General features: G+C 41.3%; 1 protein-coding gene across 1 annotated transcript; it reads right to left on the bottom strand.

Moving 5' to 3' along the window:
* Positions 1-1,782: 1,782 nt before the first annotated feature.
* On the bottom strand, positions 1,783-19,340 carry prss56 (serine protease 56). The gene is made up of 14 exons (XM_088345558.1): positions 19,226-19,340; positions 15,917-16,075; positions 15,598-15,852; positions 15,120-15,309; positions 14,350-14,458; positions 13,937-14,093; positions 13,721-13,863; positions 11,794-11,953; positions 10,416-10,604; positions 10,145-10,336; positions 6,610-6,797; positions 5,031-5,472; positions 4,855-4,961; positions 1,783-2,105 (listed from the first exon to the last, which is right to left on the bottom strand). Exons 1-14 carry the CDS (start codon positions 19,323-19,325, stop codon positions 1,932-1,934), a joined length of 2,565 nt encoding a protein of 854 aa, XP_088201684.1. The 5' UTR covers positions 19,326-19,340; the 3' UTR covers positions 1,783-1,931.
* Between the last annotated feature and the right edge of the window lie 595 nt (positions 19,341-19,935).

The raw sequence follows: 19,935 nt of genomic DNA, 5'->3' as shown, positions 1-19,935 counted from the left end.
CGACCCCGAGTGGTTTAAAAGTAGGTTGAACGATAATTTTCGCAAACAGAAGTATAAAACACATGATGAATTCTTATAAGTTGATAGGTATGCAACATGTTTGTGTTTCAACTTACTGTGTACACAGGACTATTTTAAATGTCTTAAATCGGGCTGGTTTTTATTTGTGTCCTGTTGCTAAGTAGCTCAAGCACCCAAAATAAAACGTTAGTTTTACAATTTTCCAGACTATGACAGACAATTCCCTGACCCAGGAACTCATTAGCGCAGCTGTTGTGTTGACGTTTCGTCTCTCTCATAATAGTTGACGGCTCGGGTTGAGTTCAGGGTCACGGTGCCGCAGAATCGCGATTCACGTGCACACTAAAATACCCTCGGATTAGCATTAGCGCTAGCGACTCATTCCAACATCTCCCAAAATGACACACTTTATTTATATACATCGTTTATTTTAGAAAAATACAAATGTTCTTGCTGCAAAAATAAATAATATAAACAATATAAACAGTCAGAGTCTTTTACAGAAGGTTCAACCTGTGCAAAAGATGATATAATTTATTCTTTGTACAAATGTATAACTTAGAAGAGGCTGTTGTGGGGGTAGCCCGAGGGATACATTCAGTGGGTTCATTTACATGGTGGCAATACTGTAGTCCCTCCTTACTTCGTTTGAAAAACAATCCATAATCCATTATCCCTGATCCCATTTTGCTACGAATGGGGGCTTGCAGAGCCTGGCGGCTTTTTTTTAACCAATCTGTCCACTAAAAAGGGAACTTCACTTGTGCGGCCACAACCTATTATCCCCAATTGCATATTGCACCTGACAGGAGCGGGAAGAGCGCATTTTTTGTTTTCGACTGTTTTTCGTCTACCAAAAATTTAACTGCACTTGTGTCGAAGCAGCCTATTATCCCCAATTGTATATTGCACCAAAAAGGAGCTCTATTTGTCACACTGGCAGCTCTTTTTTGCCGTTTGGTCCACCAAAAAGTGAACTGTACCCATGTGGCTCCGATGCATTATCCTCATTCAAATCTTAATGTAAACCTGGATGTACCTGCCTAAAATTAAATGCACAAGGCCAAAATGTATTATCCCTGCTGACTACCGCTGAGAGCAGGGGCCGCGAGAGAAAATCTGTGTTGTGTGTGGCAGCTCTTTGTTTTTATACTTTGCGTCTACAATAAACAGAACCTTGTGGTAGCCAACTAAAAATTGCAGTGTTTTGGTCGCAATCTGTTATCCCGATCCACTATTGCTGAGAGCAGAGCCAGCAAAACATTGTTTTCCGGTTGGGGCTGCTGACGCCTGACAGCCTATAATAAACTGCACAGTTATGGCCATGACCCATTAAACCTGATCATCTATTGCTGAGAGCATGGACCCAGAGTGAATATTTATGTAGTGCGTAGCAAGTCTTTTTTTATGTTCTTTCTTCCCAAATTAAACAGCACCCATGCGGCTGTGATCCATTATCCCTGGTCATCATTGCTATGAGTAGGGGCCGGCAGAGCATGCTTTTGTCGAGGCCGGTGACCTTTTTTTGCTATTATTGCATTTCCGTCCAAAAGTAAAATGCACGGTTGTGGCCACGATCCATTATTCCCAGTCGACTAATTATGAGAGAAGGGGCTGCCAGAGTGCATTTCTGTTTCGATTCAAGCCGCTAAATCGTGCAATTTTGTCCCACTCTAAATTAACTGCACTGTTTTGGCTGCAATCCATTATCCCCGGACGACTAATGCTGCAAGCAGGGGCCACCCGAGCACATGTTAAAAATGGGAAAGGACTACATCGGGGATTCTGGTTCTAATTAACCACAATAAACAAGGGATTACAGTATTCTTTTTCCAATCGGATTATTGCCTCCATGTAAATGTAGAGATTTTTTTTTTTTTCAGTACAACCACAATCCAGTATTGGAACTGTCAAGACTTGAGGGCCTCCAGCGCTACGGAGATTATCCTGGGCACGCTGCGGTAGAACGAGTCGTTTTCCAAGCCGACCAGACTGTAGAACGTCAGAGGTCTCCCTCCCACGACTGCTCGGACCCTCGCTTGGTAGAGTCCTCGGTCGTTTTTGGAGTTAAGGTCCACTAAGACCTGGAACAAAAAACACATTGCGGAGATCGTCAATCATTAAACGGTCACATCACATTAAGGGGTCTCACACTCGTGGCCTACAGATCCCCGGCATACGGCGTCCTCATCTTACGAAATTTTCACTTTGAGGAAAAGGATGTTTTTTGATCCTCTCATTGCAGATTTTCCCCACTATATAACATTAACTTCAAATTATTTCACGTGACTGAAAACGTATGAAATTCAAACCTGTGTATGTGCGTATGACTGAGCAAGTAAGATGCTAGTCTGCTATTTTTTTGCGTCATGGCGTCATGAAAATGCAGACATGCCATTGGCTGAACTCCCTCCCACAATGCCTTCCTCTTCATTCAGTTCACAAACTAGGGTGCTTGGTTAGGTCTTTGCAAGTCGGCGATACAATTCTGTACTCTATTTCCTGTCCTATATTTATTCACTATGGGTTTTACAGCTTGCAGTTATGCCAAAGGGGGAAGCAAAACATGATAACCCTGAAAACAAAGGCAATGTGCCGCATCCCTCCTAGCCCCATCACTTCATCTCTTGTTCAGTTAATCTGCAGCGTCCCGTTTGTGTTTGAGGGAGCACATCTCGTTTGGTTGTGATTTAGTGCCCTCTTGTTACGGTCTGACATATCTCCTACCACCACAGGGCTCCAACCGGGGTTTGAAATAGTGTCCAATCATTACACATCTGTGCCCAGTTATCCATAACCGTTTAAAACAGGGGTAGGGAACCTATGGCTCGGGGGCCATATATGGCTCTTTTCATGAGTACGTATGGCTCCGAAATAAAATGTAACTATTGCACATCTCTGTGGCGTTCCAAAATCAAGTGATTTCATCCCTATTTTGGTCCATATAAAGCCAAAGCAACTAAATGCAGGATTTGGATAAGAAACCATTTAAACTGATAAATAAAAAGGCTGGCAAACGACTTTGATTGGGTGAGCAGTACAGGTGGGCGGATCCCTGCACACAGCGCGAGGCACTTCCTTCTCTCTCTCTCGCTCAATGCAGTCTACACCGAAAGTGAATATGACGATATGCTTATCGTTTGCAGTCATTTGTGACATTTTTACAAAAGAACTTTGCATGCAAATTGTTTTGAAACCGTAATTGAGGACAAAATTCATGGAAAAAATTTGCCTCAACACTCTTAACTGAAGGTGGAAGACAAATTGTAAACGGCATATTTACATTGATTTGGGACACAGGCATTATTATCATTTCATACATTTGATTAAATCATCAAATGAGACACGGTCAAAAAAAATGTGCTGAAGAATTAGTTTTTGTCTAGAGAGCGTGTTTGGCAGTTTTTTCAATTTTGTCTGAAAATTTATGATGTGGCTCTCTCAATTTCTTTTTAAAACATTTTTTGCTTTTATGGCTTGGTTTAAAAGGACATTTTGAACATGGCACGCTGTCGGGTCATTGTGTACAGTAGGTTTCACTTCCGCCTCTACAGCAGGTTTTTTAGTGTTTGTTTCTTTGTTACTTTGCTCCATGCATTTTCCAGTTCCAGTTTTGGTCTTTGTTTCCGGTTCGGACGTTCCCTTGTTTTGTGAACTCACCTTTGTTTGTCACTTTTTACTTTTTTTTCGTTTTTAAATGCAATCCCTCTTTCTGCCTTCGATTCCAATTCCGCCACATGGGTCCATCATCTCCTCCACCAAACGTAACAGTTCTATTGCCTTCTTTTTACTGTGATTAGGAAACGTATAAAACAGTGACAACAACTATTGAGTAGAAGAAGGAAATTATTGCAAAATACGAAGGGTGTATGAGTGTCTGCCGTTGAAGTGCTGTACAGTGAGTGCGGTATAGTAAATTATTTTTATTAAAATCATTGTTACCAGTACATTAACGTTTATTATCTACATGTCTAAATAATTATTGTTGTTTAAGTATAAATGTTCCATATATTTTGTGTACAAGTTTCTCTTAGTATGTTGCTATTTCAAAGCAGTTTTAGAAGGATCTCCTTATATTGTCATAATTACCGATGCTAATCACCTGTGCCCGCTCATTTGGCGCCAAACGCTGCGGGCTCTGATTAGCTCCCTGTCCCTATTTAAACCCAGTCCTGTCACTCTCCTGTTGTCAGTCTGTCTGCGAACCTCTGTTGATACAAGGCAAGCATGACTCCCGCCTGTCCCGTTTTTGCTCCCTTTAGTCCACGGCTATGACTTGTTTTGTTCCCGACCCCGTCTGCTCCCCCGTCCCGGCTTACGACCCACTTTTGACCCCGACTACGTCTACTCTCCCATCCTGGCTTAAGACTCGTTTCCGACCCCGACCACGTTTTTGCTCTCCTTTTCCCGGCTACCGACCTGTTTTTCCGTCCCTGACACTGCTATTATTCGCTACAGATGATCCACTTCCGTATTCGGATCACAATCCAAGTGCGAGAGCGACTTGCACCATGACCCTTGTGGTAAATGTTACACAATTGGGTCCTAATTCAGTTCTGTTCCTGACATATATAGGAGTATATAGAGTACTAAACGCCGTTTTGTGATGTAAATGTTTTTATTTGGGGTACCTGCGGTTCGGAACACATTTGCTAATTACCGTCGGTCTCTATGCCCTGCTACGCGACAATTTCATTTTGTAATCCTGACCTAAAAACAAATTCATGTCGTTTCCTGGGGGTCTATTGTATAGTTTAGCTTCGATGGCCCCCGAGTAAATCGAGTTTGAGACCCCTAGCCTGTGAACTTTGTTGGCATAAAGAGTGATATTACCTCTTGGAAACTCATCTGCAAGTTCTTATTCGGGATGCTTAGCACCCAGTGATAAGAGTCTCTCACTTGGCCAACTTGCTGCGAGGTTTCTCGAACACTGGGACAAACTACGAGGACAAAACTTTTTAGTGTAATTGAGCAGGAAGATAGTACAAAAACGATTAGATGAGGCTGACCTTTCCCTCCGGGTCCAGGTGTCTGTCTCTTACGGAGAAGGCTTCTCCGTTTTCTGAGACTAAAAGGATTGTCGGTCAACTTTAATGGCAGGACTGTAGTCAATCCCGGAGCGGATAATCCTCCAAATTCGTCCGATTTGTCCCACATGCTATCAGGGTAAGGGACAATATTTTCACTTTGTTTATCCTCATTGCTTGTCAATTTCTCAATTTCACTCATTAGGACTGTCAGAAGCGACCAAGGCTTCTGGGATATAGGGGAAGGACTGATGTCCATTTTTGGACTGGCAGTGGACATTTCAGGGTTGGAACTACGGTCCTGGAGATATGATAGATCCAAGTGGAGGATGGGCGGAGCAGCTTTGGAGTCCAGCTTGGAGCGTAACTCCGAGATGATGTTTTGGTATTTCGCCTTAAGTTGAAGGATTGATTGGTCTTCTGTCTGGAAATGAGATGCAAAAACACAGATTACTTATGACATCATCGGGGAGGATTCTTTATGTTTGTGTGGAGCAGGCAATATTGGAGAGGTGAAAGAACGATCATGACGGCAAAGAACAGCTGCGATGCGTGTTGGTTTTAATCATTTTTTTGACCAGACAACCAAAGACTTACAATTTTTTGTTAATGTAGAGAACGTGATGTTGTGCTTTTGGGTTTGTATAAAGCAGGCAACGTTGGAGAGGTGACGGTCAATCACAACAGTAGTTAGTAGCTGTGATGCATGTCTCTTCTAATAAGTTTTCGACCACAAAACCAAACGCTGCTACAATTTTTGTTAATGTAGTGCTAAAATGTTTGTATAGAGCAGGCAAGACTTTAGAGGTGGCAGAACAATCATGACAGTTTTTAGTAGATGTGATGCATTTAGCCTCAAATAGGTGTATGAGCACACAACCAAAGACTGTTCCAATTTTTGTTTATGTAGGGAACGTGATGTAGTGCTAATATGTTTGTATAGGGCAGGCAAGATTAGTGAGGTGACAGACCAATAATGACGTAATTAACAGTTGCGATGCACTTAGTTTCTAACAAGTTTCAGACAGCACAACTAAAGACTTACAATTTTCGTTAATCCAAGGAACATGTACTACAAATACTTCTGTATGGAGAATGCAAGATTTGAAAGGTGATAGAATGATTATGACGGTCATTAATATGTTTAATACTTTTCTGATCACACGACCAAAGACTCTTCTGATTGAATGTACAGAAAACGTGACAAAGCCAAATGCATCAACACAACCCAGATAAATAATGGGCTGCTCTCTTCCCAGTCAGAAGGACATTATTAAGGACTCCTTTTACTCTAGCTACCACCTCTTTGACCTGCAGCTCTCTGGCAAATGCTACAGGCCCTTAAAGCAAAGACGAACCGCCTCAGCGAGTTTTCCCCCAGGGCTATCACCACCCTAAAGAAGCACACAAGTGTTTTGTGGCCTTGTGTGTTTGCACGCATGCATGCATTTTGGGAATGCAACATTGTGATACCAGAACAAAAAAACTGTTCATTGGTGAAGTGCAAGCCAATTCCTTTATCAGAATGTGAGAGACAAGAAGAGCAGGAGGACGTTGGTACCTGTAGGAAAAGTTGTTCTTCCTTTCTGGACGGTTCAATGGTGTAATTCTGTGTCGCCATGTCGTCAGCGATGGTCTTCAAGTACTTCTCCCAGTCTATCAATGAGGGCCCCAACATTTTGAAGAAGGTCGGAGGGACTGAAGTGGAGGAACTTTGCTCTTTTGGTCTAACAGCGCCACCCTGCTGCCCTGCATTGAATAACAGATCTCATTTGCAAGAGCAGATATTTTTTAGTTTTGTAGACACTTCCTTCCGTCGTAAAGCCCCAGTGTGTAATATTTAAGCACTAAAAGGCACTGTTGTCTTATGCTGCTAGGCTGTGCTATGTAGCACTGGTTTTTGTTCGCAAAACGCCAGACAAACATAGCGGCGAATACTAGGTGGGATTCCACTATGTAAAAAAACATACAAATTGCTTGATGTATGATTTTTTAATAAAAAATAACAGCGGTGTGATAGTTCATGTATTTTCAACTAGTACAGACGCTCCCCTACGTACGACCGTTCTAGTTATGAAAAACGGTAGATATGAACATTTTTTTGGGGATGTCAAAAAATACTATTGCTACAAGTTAAATTTTGTACTGTGCACCTTTTTCCGAGTACAGGACATTACTGTAGTGCTTCTTTTTCGCCGCTACCGGCATGTGGCAGCATCCAACCCGAAGAGGAAATCTGGCTTCCCCTTCCTAGTTCGTGTGTAAACATTGTATACTATTACCAGCGTGTGAAGAACTTTTTGACATTTTTAATATCTCGTGCATCCATTCAATATGGTTGATGTAAAGTGCAAAATGAAAGTGGAATAAGGAAGCTTGATGCGGTTGAGAAAATCGTTGGATCGCTTTTTTTTGTCCACTTTTTACCACAGAGGAGAAAGTCACCTAACTCTTGAAGCTCATCTTCCAAAAGTAAGTTAAACTTAACTTTATTTATCTTTATTGAGCATATTATTTTATGAAATGTTTATTCTTTAGTTCAAAACAATACAGGTTACGTATACAAGCCTTAAACATACTTATATAAACCTTAACCATACATTCCGTACAAAATATAGCGCTGAAGCAACTTACGAAAAAATTCAACCTACGAACGATCGTCCAAATCGTTCGTAAGTAGGGCAGCATCTGTATTGAATTCCATGTTGTTGTTTTTTTGCACCACTAGGAGGCACTAAATATTACACTCTGTCCGTTTAAGGACAATGGAAACGACTTATCAGGTAAATGCAAGTATTTTCACTTTACGGTATTGAATAAGATTTTTCGTCCCCTCTACCTGGCATTTTGCCTTCAATATGACATCATAAGAAAAATATTGAACTTGCCCAAAAACGTCCAAAATTAAGACTTTGTGGTGTTGAGGCATATGACGGGTTATGTGACTGAGATTTCTGTTCTCTATTTGCGCTGGACTGCTCTTCCTTTGTATTACGACACACTCTAAAAACACTTAAAAACGGGACCAGTCCCAATTCTTGGGTCATTTGACTCATTTTCTAGATATCTAGTGTAAAAAAAAAATAAACAAAAAAAATATTCATTTTGCTGAATTATTTTGTACAAAAGTTAAAAAAAATTACCCAATTTTTGTGTGTGTTGTTCTGGCAAAACAACACAGGACATTGGCTTGATCCATTTTTGACCTAAACTTCGATTGTTTTTATACGACTGTTTTCAGAGTGGATGAAAATGCAAATATGCTATTGGCTGGAGTCTCGCCCTCAATGCCTTTCTCTCTCTTAGTGCAGTTCAGATTCTAGTGTTGCTTTTTAAAGACTTATTGAGTCAGCGACATCATACTTAGTTTAGTTCTGTATATATTAGCTATACAGTGGAACCTCGGTTTTCAAACGCCTTTTAGTTCGAACAAATCGGTGTCCGACCCAAAATTTCGAGAAATTCTTGCTTCGCTGTCCGGTCAAAAAATCGGAGTTCAAACGCCGGTAATGTGTGAGTGCGTACGCTAGGGTGCGATGCTGAGCGGCGTGCGTGTGTTTTAGCCCCTTATTATGCCCCCGAAGAAAGTCAGTGCAAGCGGCAAAGTTGCTACAGGTTAAAAAAGAAAAGTAGTGCGTACAACTATTGCATTTAAGAAAGAAATAATAGCCAAATATGAAGGAGCTGTGCGAGCGCCTTCTGCTGACCACCACAAGATTACGATAACGCGAACATACGATTAGCCTGGGTTAGCTTTGAGTTTACGTTAAACATTCAGGGTGTTGGAACGGAGCCCAACATTGAGGGTGTTGGAACGGAGCCCCCTTTCCAATGAACCGCTCACCACTTGTTGTGGAGACCCGGCTGCTAAATGACTTGTAAACGACCTGATTTTTTTTATTTTTACACGTTCATGTTAGCGTAATCTTTCATACGGAAGATTACGAAAACGCGGACATACGATTAGCCTGGGTTAGCTTTATGTTTACGTTAAACATTCAAGGTAAACATTCAGGGTGTTGGAACGGATTAAAACGATTTACATTATTTTTAATGGGAAAAATGATTTCGGTGATCGAACAAATCGGTTTTCGAACAGGGTTCTGGAACGGATTATGGTCGAGAACCGAGGTTCCACTGTAGGTCCGAAGACTTGCAGTGATGTTAAAGAGCAAAAACATGATAATCGAGGAATACGAAGAAGGCGGACAAATGGCTACCTTTGCTGAGTTGCGTGGCGTGATTAACGATCAGGACTATTTTTAAAAATAATATGAAAAAAAAATCCTCTAATGCAGGACAATCCTCGCAAGTGGAAGTTTTAAAATCTGTTTTCATTTTAATCCGTCTCCTCCCCCATGCGCATCCACGTGCCAACTCTCTTAAACCTGGTCAAGTATATTCCACATTGCACACTTTATACTATTTAAGTATTTTATTGTTTTTTTTTTATGGTGTACAAATGGTTCGAAACACATTAGTTGATTTTTGGTTTAAGAATAAGAGTAAGCCATTTTCCTCTTAACTGTCTAAAGCTGTTGTCTGTGACTCGCTTGCGCCCGGAATATTCTGTGAATAAAACCTTCGACAGAACTACTCATCGTTTTTGGCATTTATCTTTATCTTCTCAACCTGGAATCAAACCAACACGCAGAAGAAAGTAATTGTTATCCATGTGAGTGCACAAACTGTGAAAATATATATTTTGTGACATATTTTGTGCTTTTTGTTGCTGCTAAATGTTATTGCAGTTCTTTCCATTGCACAATTGTTACGAAGCAAACATTGTCTTTATGTTACATATATATATATATATATATATATATATATATATATATATATATATATATATATATATATATATATATATATATATAATGGATTTTATCCTGTTTTTTCTCTTTAAAGTCTTCATTACATGCGCTTACTCTGAAGTGCCATGTCTAATCTCTTTGCATACAATGTTTCACAACGTCTATATCAATGACAATAATGACAATTCAATTCAAGAAGAAAAAGTGATTTTAATTACCCTAGTTTTCTATCCCCCATTGAGGGAATTTCCTTTTACAAAGCCCAACCTCAGAACACATTACGGCCATATAGTGTACCTTTGTTATTTGCGCCCAGGTCCCTCTTGTCCCTGCCATGAACAAAAGCAGTGCTGTAGATGTGTTCCACCAGTTGGGGAAGAGTCTGAGTGAAGAAAGTCAAGTCCACTCTATCCCTGATGTAGTCTTCGGCACTTTGGAGAAGGTCCAGAAGAGTCTGGAGGAATGAACGCAGCTCTAGAAGAAAGAAAAAAATCAACGGCGATGACACAATTGGACATTATAAGCAATATTTTATTCCAAGAACATTACTTACGACATTTCTTGAAGCGGCTCAGGCATTTTTCCTCGGCCGTCCTGCTGCAGACGCTGCTCGATTGTCCCTGAGGACAGCCAAGGGTGTAGAAACGACACAGAGTGGCAAACTCTGATCTTTGCTCATACTCTGTCATTTCTGTCGTCTTTAAAAGCTCCGGACACGTCGGTTCCCTGCTGCCGAATGACTCTGACAAAAAAAAAACACTAACAGTTTAATAAAGATTGTGTACTTTAGTCAAAATAATTGCAGTAGAACCCCGGGATACGATATGAACCAGGTCTGAGTTAGGGATCACAAGGAGAAAATGCCATATGGCAGATGATAGGAACCTATGATAATTAGCTAATGGGTTCCAACATAAGCTGGTATAGAGGAGTACATGGTGGATGCAGAGGGGGTAGACAGCAGATTAAAAAGAAAACTGATTGAATTGCCTCTCAATTCTTAAAAATTTCCTGATAGTCGATTGGCTACAGCCATGCAATTTAGCGAGGCTAGCAATTTGTGTGCTTTCTTCATATTTCTTGATAATCGCAAGCATTCTCTTCATGGTTATCATGTTTTTGCTTCTCCCACTTGCAAAGTCTTTACTCAAAATTCTGAACTGAAAGTAAGAGAAAGTCATTGTGAAAGGTAAATCAACCAACGGCATATCGACATTTTTGTGAAGCCGTGACGCAAACGAATAATAGACCAGCGTTTTATATAATGTCAAAAATCAGGTATCTTAGAGATGTAACTTGTTATACAGAGGAACACTGCAAAATATTTGGATTTTATATGTCTTGCTTCTATTTTCACTGCCAGTCTTGGGACACATTCTTTAAATAATTTAAGTTTGCTACACAAGATTTTAAATGAAGAGAGAGAAAGCAATTGTGGGAGGGAGTTCAGCCATTAGCATACTGAAATCTTCATAAGACTGTGAGATAACCCAATCCCAGACCGGCATCCTCTATTATATTGACCACGAGCAGACAGGTATCTTAGAGACGTAGTTTTTGGGGAACCCAAAATAGTTTGTCAATGCTGCCTAAAATGCTATGACGAAGGGTCGAAAAAACCCATCTTATTCAGCATCATACAGGGAAAACATGGCCGCATCTTGATAGTCTACTGCATTAGTACATTTTTGGGACCAACTCCTGCCAACTTGGGGGTCAATTGTCAAGCAGAAATCATTACTAGAGATACTAAACACTCTAAAAAGCTGTTAAAAGGGTTTCACTATGCTTTTTAAAATACAAACCAAGAATATCTGTTGTGGGCACTCAACTTGGAAGGGGAACTATTCGAGGACCCCCGTATCCTAAGAGCCTATTGTGCAACTCATTCAGGATGCAAACGTTTTTTGTTCCTGTTGCCCGAAACTTACTCTGTATTTCAAGTTGAATCCAGTCGGAAAAAGCAGTCACACGGGTATAAACTCCAGGCTTGCCCTTCTCTCCACATCCATCTCCCCAAGATGTGATGCCGTGTAGCTGGAAGCGTCCAGAAATTCTGTCCTGGTAGATTAGGGGGCCTCCGGAGTCGCCCTGTACAGAGGACAGTGTCAACTATTCTGCTAATAATTAAAGGATTTACTAGGTATTGATTTTCTATGAATAGTGAAGTAGTTTGTGTGAGTGATTGTAAAGCTTTGTACTAAGAGTGTTTCCCCAGTTATAATGATTTACCCCTGCTAGAATGGTTTAATCAACTCTCAAAAAGCCTTATGGGGTTTGAGCTACTTGCAAACATTTTACTCGTTGTCAATACATTTTGTGGATATTATTTCCGGGAATTCGCCTCACCTACGGTAGGTAAGTATGTTTAGCATTTGTGGGGAAAGTTTTTGCTTAGTTAAATTGATTCTTGCCTCCTCTAAAAAAAGAAAAAGTAAAAAAAAAAGAACACAAAGTGGTTTAATCCACTTTAAAAAGGGCAAATGGGGGTTGACGCTACTTGTAAACAATAACTTTCTATTCGTAAACAAAACACTTAGGGGATATATTTCCGAAAGTATATTAGCAAATATACCATAGGTTTTGTGTGTGTAGGATGAGTTTTTCTCTAGTTACATTTATACCCTCCTAATAGAATGGTTTCATATACTTTAAAAAAAAGACTGAAGGGGGTTCACACTACTTGTAAAAAATACCATTCTGGTCCGGTTGCCCATGGCGCCCAATTGGCCCCAGCCGTTTGGCCCCAGGTGCGGCTCGTTGACTCATTGGCTTCTCTCCTATTTAAGCTCAGTGCTCTCACTCACCCTTTGTCAGTCCGTCAACGAACCTCTGCACCCACAAGACATGTGTTATGACTCTGTCCGGTTTCCTGCTTCCTGTCTGGTATCGTTCCCGTCTATCTTGCCCTGCTTGTTGTCGGACTCCAGTCTCCACTGTCTGGTATCGATCCCATCTGTCTCGCACTGTCTGTTAGCTTGCTAAAATCTCCAGTATCGGGTATCGTACCCGGCCATCTCATTCTGTCTGATATCTGTTTCCAGTCTCCTGAATCTGATTTCTATCCTGTCTGTCCCTTCCTGAGGTATCGACCCCATCTGTCCGGTATCAGCTCGTGTAACTAGTATCGATCTCATCGGCCTCTGGCTTCCTGTTGCTCCACGCCAGACTTCTCCCTTACCTCTTCCGCCCAGCGATCGCCGAATCACTGGCAATTGTGTCAATGTGCATGACTGCCCCATTTCCCGTAAAATAAAGCTTGTGTGAGAAACGTTACGCATTTGGGTCCTCCTCCTGTTCCGGTTCTTGACACCATTCTACTTGTTCATGGTACACTTTGTGGATATAATTTCCAGGAATATTGCTTATCTAGCATAGGTTTTAGATTTGAGTGAGCAATTTTCCCCATTTAATTCATCCCTCCTTGCTAGAATGGTCTAATCCACTTGAAAAAGACAGAGGGGGGTTCACGCTACTTGTAAACAATAGCATTCTACTCCTTCACGATACACTTGTTAGATAATATTTCCGTGAATTTGACCCATCCACCATAGTTAAGTACGTTTTGGGTTTTTAGAGTGAGTTTTCCCCTAGTTACATTTATTCCCCCTCTGCTAGAATGAGTGGAAATGTTTAAATCTAAGCTTAAAACACACTTCTATTCCATAGCATATGAATAACCTATATCATGTAGGTTTTAGATCAGGGGATGGTGTCATAATAGTCTGTAGTTTGCAATAGTCTTTGATCTGTGCAGCCCTTTGAGACTCTTTGTGATTAAGGGCTATACAAATAAACATGACTTGACTTGACTTTTATCGTCTTTCTTCAAAGTTTCGTAACAGTTGTGATGCCCACCTGGCAGGAGTCGATCCCTCCTGATAGATATCCAGCACATAGCATGGTGTTGGTGACCAGTTCTTTTCCTAGCGCGTTCTTGCATGTGTTCTGAGGCAGTAGAGGCACTTTGGCCTCCATGACAACATCAGCAGATGGACCATCTGCGTATATAACACACATTATGACTCTCTGGAAAGTCTACCTTAGCAATTGCTATGTCAGATGTATACTCACCTTCGAAGAGGGAACCCCACCCTGCCACTAGACAAGGACTACCAGTTGGGGGCTCTATCCCAGAGGGCAAACAAACAGGGATGACACGGTCTGACAGTACCACCGCAGATGTCAACTCCACCAGGGCTATATCGTTGTTGAACGTCTTGGGATTGAACTAGAAGATAGGGAATTTATTGTTGATCGGATTTTTCTCTAGATCTTTTTAGTTACAGGAGAGGGAATTAATCACATCTGGTTTGCTTATGCAATACTAACATTGCGGTATGGTATGCTGGATAACCTTACAGAGAGTGTTTAACACAGCCTGTTATATCAGGGGCAGCTCTCTGCCCAGTCTGGAATACATTGCCGTCTCGCTTGGAATCAATGGCAATGAAAGACTATTCAGTTCTAACTTGACATGACGCTACCTTGGGATGAGGGATGATGCGGTTGACCTTGAGAACCTGCTCTTCGGGGTCTGTCTTGGTGATGTCAAACTCGCCAACCACCGCCGTCCAGTAGCTTTCACTGCGGCTCCTGTTCAGACCGACAAAATTGATTAGTTTGAGTCGGATTGTTTCAAGATAACAGTGATACTCAGTATATCCACATGCCGGCAATAAACATGTTGGAGACGGACTATTCTAATGATCTAGAGCATGGGTCTATAAAATGGTAGCCCCCCTAATAGCACCTGAGTAGTAGCCCGCGGTCTGGTTCTGAAATCAGCTATTTTATCAATCAAATATTTTATTTCTGTCATGAGAAATTATTGAAGTATTCAGTGCCTTTAAAACCAATGTTTTAGAGGTTGAACGTGCTTATTTTAATCCTGATTCTAATAATTACATAACTGTTAATAACATAATACCATTGTAACAACAAAGTAGTAACATAAGTTTCTATTTTAGAAATGCATTTCAAACTAGGAGCCCTTTGTGCTAATAATTTTAGCGGTGTATCCGTCTAAGTCTATGCTTTTGGCTAGACACAGAAGCCGAGTCAGTGGAGCACACTTATGAAAAGAACAAAAAAAGCACAGTACTACGTTGAAATTTGGTGACTGACGTGAATGAAATTGTCCTTTATTTAATGTTGTAAATGCGGAAACGTCGTTGATGTAAAATCTTTGACTTGTGTCCATAAAGTTTGGCAGACACACTATAGAACACAAAAAAATAGTTTCTGCAAGACTTACCCAGCGAAACAGTGCGCTGCAGTGACCACCCAGGAGCTCTCCACTAAAACTCCCCCACACATCAGCCCACCATCCAGCTGAAGATTGACTAGCCAGGGCCAGCTACCTGGCGGTGCGGGAGACCCACCCACGATTCTCGAACGAGGTTGGGTTCCGTTGTGCGCTGAGGATGACCTCTGACCACACACCGCTGTCGATAATAGACACAGACAAACAAATGGACAAGTTACCCTAAACAACCCGTGATAGGCAAAATCTGTGGAGTCGAAAACCGTTGTTGATTGGAAGACCCCACAACTGTTGATTATACCCTGCAACTGACTCTAATCAGTGGAGGGGGGTTAAAGAACTGTGCAGACAGCAGAGGCTGTCGTATAATTGTTAGCCTTTTAGCCGTGTTATAGTGAGGGTTCACTGTACTCATTATTATTGTGTGAAAGAAAGTGGAAAGTAGGTATGTCCAAACGTCCGCCCTCACCTTGCACATGCGTTTGAGTGGCAGGTTCCAGGTTCTGCATGGTATTGAGCAAGCTGCACTGGAGAACCCGGGCGCTGCAGCTCTCGCCCATGATTCTGACGCAGCCCTCTTTGTCCAAATTTCCTGCCTGGCATCGGCGTTGGTAGAAAGCGCAGGCCTGACTCAGGGCCCAACTCCGCTCTGCTTCATTTTGGATCTTCTGGGCCTTGCTGATGACATCGCAGCTGGGTTCCGCCAAGGCGTTAGCGGGAGATGCTGTTGGGATGAAAATCAGTCCCCTTGATTGGTTTAAGAGAAGTCAGAAAATTCCGGATCTTACAGCAGGATCCAGAAGGTTGCCCGCAGTCTTGAAACAAGCAAGGGGCGCAACCTCTGCAGCTGACCTCGGCCCGACTCCTTTCAGTGGATGCTCGGTCCAGAGCGGACAAGGCGCTTGTCAGAGCTGCTTCTAGAACCACGGTGCCGCGATCGGACAGAGCTGGAGTGAATAGAAAGACCGGGAAAGAACATTTAGGACAGAATAGTCTTTCTTCTGATTGATTTAAACATAGTATACACTGATGAATCCATAAACTTTGCACTTCACCTTGCACTGAGACACTTTTGGAGCATGGGAGAATCCATTTTTATGGACTTCAGTTTATACAGTGCAAGGAGAAGAAAAAATAGGTTAGAGGAAGAAAAAAAAGTAAAACGAAGAACAAAAATAAGGGAGAAAAGGAAAAAAAATTAAGAAAATTAACTTAAAAGCAAGAACTAGAACAAGAATTAAGAGGAAAATAAAAGAACAAGAACAATGGTTTAGAAGGAGGGTAAGGAGAATGAAGAAGAACTCAGATAAGGGTAGAGGAACTAAAAGAAAAATAAAGGGGATAAAGAAGTGGAACTAAGAAGTAAGAGGGACAATAAAAGAAGGAAAAAGAGGAAAAGTAACAAGGAATAAGGAGGAGGGATAGAAAGTCAACTTTAAAAAAGAAGGAAAAAGAAGAATAAAGAGGAAGTAAGAGTGAAAAAAGGAAGAAGGAGTAGATAGAAAAGATGAACAAGTGACTAAGAACAGGGACAACAAAGATAACTAAAGAAGACGGAAGGGGAACTAAAAAAGAAAAGTAAGAGGGACAAAGAATTTTGGAAGAGGAGGAGAAGGAACAAGAAAGAACAAATAGAAAAACCAAAAAAAGCAAATCAACTTAAATAAGGAAAATGAAGAAAAAAGAAGAAAGATGAGAAAAGAAAAGAGAATGAAAAAAAGCAAAAGGATGCGGGAGATGAAGTAGAAAAAAAGAACTTGAAATGTACAAATAAAATGAACTGAGGAGAAAAGTAGGAAGAAAAAAGGAACAGAAAAAAGCAAGGAAGAACAAAAAAAGGACAAACAAGAAAAAACAATAACAAAGAAGTACCATCAAAGAAAGAATGAAAAATAATCGACATATGTGAATCACTCAGTGTCTTTATACAAGGCAAATATCTTTGTGGCTGTATGAGCCTATAGGAACCCTACTTACAATAATACAACCTTGTAATAACGGTATATTTTATTATTTTTATTTTAGAAATACATAATATTAATACTGGTAGCCCTTCTTGTTAATCAGATTCATAATTTGTAGCAAAGTATGAGCAAATAACAATTCCTCTGCCTGAATTTGAGCATTTATATCAGTCAGTGGCACTGTATGTGTTTTCCAAGAGCTTATAATGACAAGGCCGAGCTTTGTGGAGTCCAAGCCCCCCTGGGTCCGTCCACCCATGCCAGGCAGCCTGTGCCCGCTCAGCGTCGGCCGGCGGGCCCTCTAATTAATCACTTCAATCGGCATCTCTCTTGTTAGTGTCCTTCCTGTGATGTTGTCGGTGGGGGCGAGGGGTTCGGCGGCCTCATTGAAGTGTGTCTGCAAAGAGGTTCGGCCGCGCATTAAGCGTGAGCGAGCCTACCCGACCCGCTGCCAACCGGCTCAAAGAGCAGCGTTGGAGAAAAGAGGGCGACCCACTCTCAGAGGGGGCGTACAGGGATGGGGTAGAAACGTAGACAACGTGGCGTTCGGAAAACAAACATACCGAACGGCACGAAAACCGAGGAAGTCGTGGTCGGTTTCAGGAGAAAAAGCAATGAACAGGCTGTAACTGAACTAAAAATATGAAAGTAAGACAATGCATGATATATTCTAAATAAACAAAACATGGAAGGAAAAACCCAGGAGATGTTGGAACACTAACTGAAACACATGGTCAAGTTAAGAGATGCACTGAAATGACGGTTTTGGGGCTGTAAACGGAAAACTAAAAATTGAGAAAGACTTAACTGAGAACGCAAGAATAAATCAAAATTAATACAGAACCATGAAAGGAATCCCATTCACAATATTTTGGGATATCAACTGGCTCTAACTGAACAAAACACAAAAGGATTGAGGATTGAAAAAGGAAGGAGGGAACATCTTCACACTTGGATGGAACAAATACACAATACTCCATAACCAACTATCTCAAACAGAACAAAACATGAAAGTAAATGACAAAGCAAGATCTATTGGAGCACTAATGAGCTCTAACAGAACAAAACATTAAAAGCAACGAAATGATGTGTTTGTACGCTAACTGTAACAGAGAAATCTACTCAAAAGAAAGACAATGCAGGATATGATAGGACACTAACTGGCTCTAACAGAACACAACATGAAAGAAATATGACGCAAAACATGTCGGGACACTCGCTCTAACTGAACCAAACATGGAATAATTCGGACACAGGAAATCTGCCCACTTACATATTGTTTCTGTTAAGTCTGTAAAGCATTGCCTCTGAAAAGTACTAGCATACAGGATCACAGTGTACTATGCTGGGTGCACAGCAGCACATTGTGACATCAACACAATGCAGGAAATCATAGGGGGCTGTTTGCCCAGTCTGCGGGACATTTCCACCTTGCGCTACCCAAAAAATATAAAAGATTTGTTTGTACTATATTTCTGCTGTAAATGCACTTTTTCTTTTTTCTTTGCTTTAATTTTCTGAGACACCTAGAACTTAGGTCAGTCTACAAGCACAACCTTATATACGACCTTTTATAGCTTCTTTTCCTCTTTTAAGAATTTCATCCCGTGTTTAACCTGGAGTGCTGAGAATTATCTTGTTGTATACAATCAGGGTTGGGTAGGGTTACTTTAATTTGATTACTTTCAATTACTTTTGGATTACTCCAATACCAAATATGCTAATAAAAGACAAAAGAAACTAAATATGAATAAAATTACTAAATTTTGTGCAGGCTTGGGGAGTAACGGAACACATGGAACGGCAAAAATGATGTTGGCAAGCTGTTTGGATTTATTTTCATTTTGTTTCTGTCGCATTTTATGTTAGTTTTGCCGGAGATCAAAGAGATCAAAGCCAGGAGAGAAAGCTTACCACGTTTTGTGAGTCATAATTTTATTCCTATTTAGTTTCTTTTGTCTTTTATTTGCATATTTGGTATTGGAGTAATCCAAAAGTAATTGAAAGTAATAAAGTTAAAGTAACCTTACCCAACCCTCTTAACAATGCACACTATGTTGATTAATGACAATAACGACAATTTGATTTAATCCAAAATGTTTCTTCCTATATTTGTAGATGTCATCTTTTTACCTTTGAGCGCACTTTGCGGCATCCTGTAGACCTCCCTTCTGGCCGGAGCCCCCATCGAGCTTCCCAAGCCCGTCAACAGCATCGACACCAGCACAAGCATTCCGTCAGCACATGGAGTCTCTTCAAAGCCACTTCAGGAGTGTATGAGGAGGGGGTGACTGCTTTCAGGTTGGAGTCTCTGCAAAATAAAGCGTTCTCCCTCCTGATCGTCAGAGCATGAGTCTTGATGTTGTGAGAGAGGAACAATATGTGGCCCTCGATGACTGGCCCGATATATGTAGAGTGTCCAAGGAAGGACCAGCATGGGGGGAGGAGATGGGAGGAAAAAAGGGGAGGGGAGGACGGTAGGGGGGAGATGCTCCCATCCCATGCGGGGCGAATACACAAACAGTTGAATTCATTAAGACTGTGACAGAAAATCGGGGTGTGACTTGCCGGCATCACAAAGCGGTTTGCTTGCGTGAAAGTGGGGAGTCGGTTGGGGGGGTGGGATATGGCGTCAGGGGTTGCGGCAGGGGTCGTCGTTTGAACGAATTATTGATAGAGGAAGTGCTAGAAAGTTTGAGCTATAAGCATATGGGATGATCAGAGGAATGCAGCAACAAGTGATGGTGCTATCGAAAAAAAGGAGGGGGGATTGCAGAGTCTGCCGTGCCTCTCAAAGAGGGCATTGTGCCCCGGCGTCCCCCTCTGAGGACGCCCGCATCAAA

Source organism: Urocampus carinirostris, chromosome 1 (assembly GCF_059441175.1).
Source record: "Urocampus carinirostris isolate Australia breed hairy pipefish chromosome 1, RoL_Ucar_1.0, whole genome shotgun sequence".
Taxonomy (NCBI): Eukaryota; Metazoa; Chordata; class Actinopteri; order Syngnathiformes; family Syngnathidae; genus Urocampus; species Urocampus carinirostris.
Note: the sequence above shows the minus strand (reverse complement) of the source record. Positions and strands in the feature narration are given on the sequence as shown.

Coding starts and splice junctions, on each gene's coding strand:
- prss56 (XM_088345558.1), bottom strand. CDS start 19,325: ATGCTTGTGCTGGTGTCGATGCTGTTGACGGGCTTGGGAAGCTCGATG. Junction 15,853..15,916: donor GCAACCTTCTGGATCCTGCT/GTAAGATCCGGA, acceptor TCATCCCAACAG/CATCTCCCGCTAACGCCTTG. Junction 10,605..11,793: donor GATTCAACTTGAAATACAGA/GTAAGTTTCGGG, acceptor TTTTTTTGTCAG/AGTCATTCGGCAGCAGGGAA.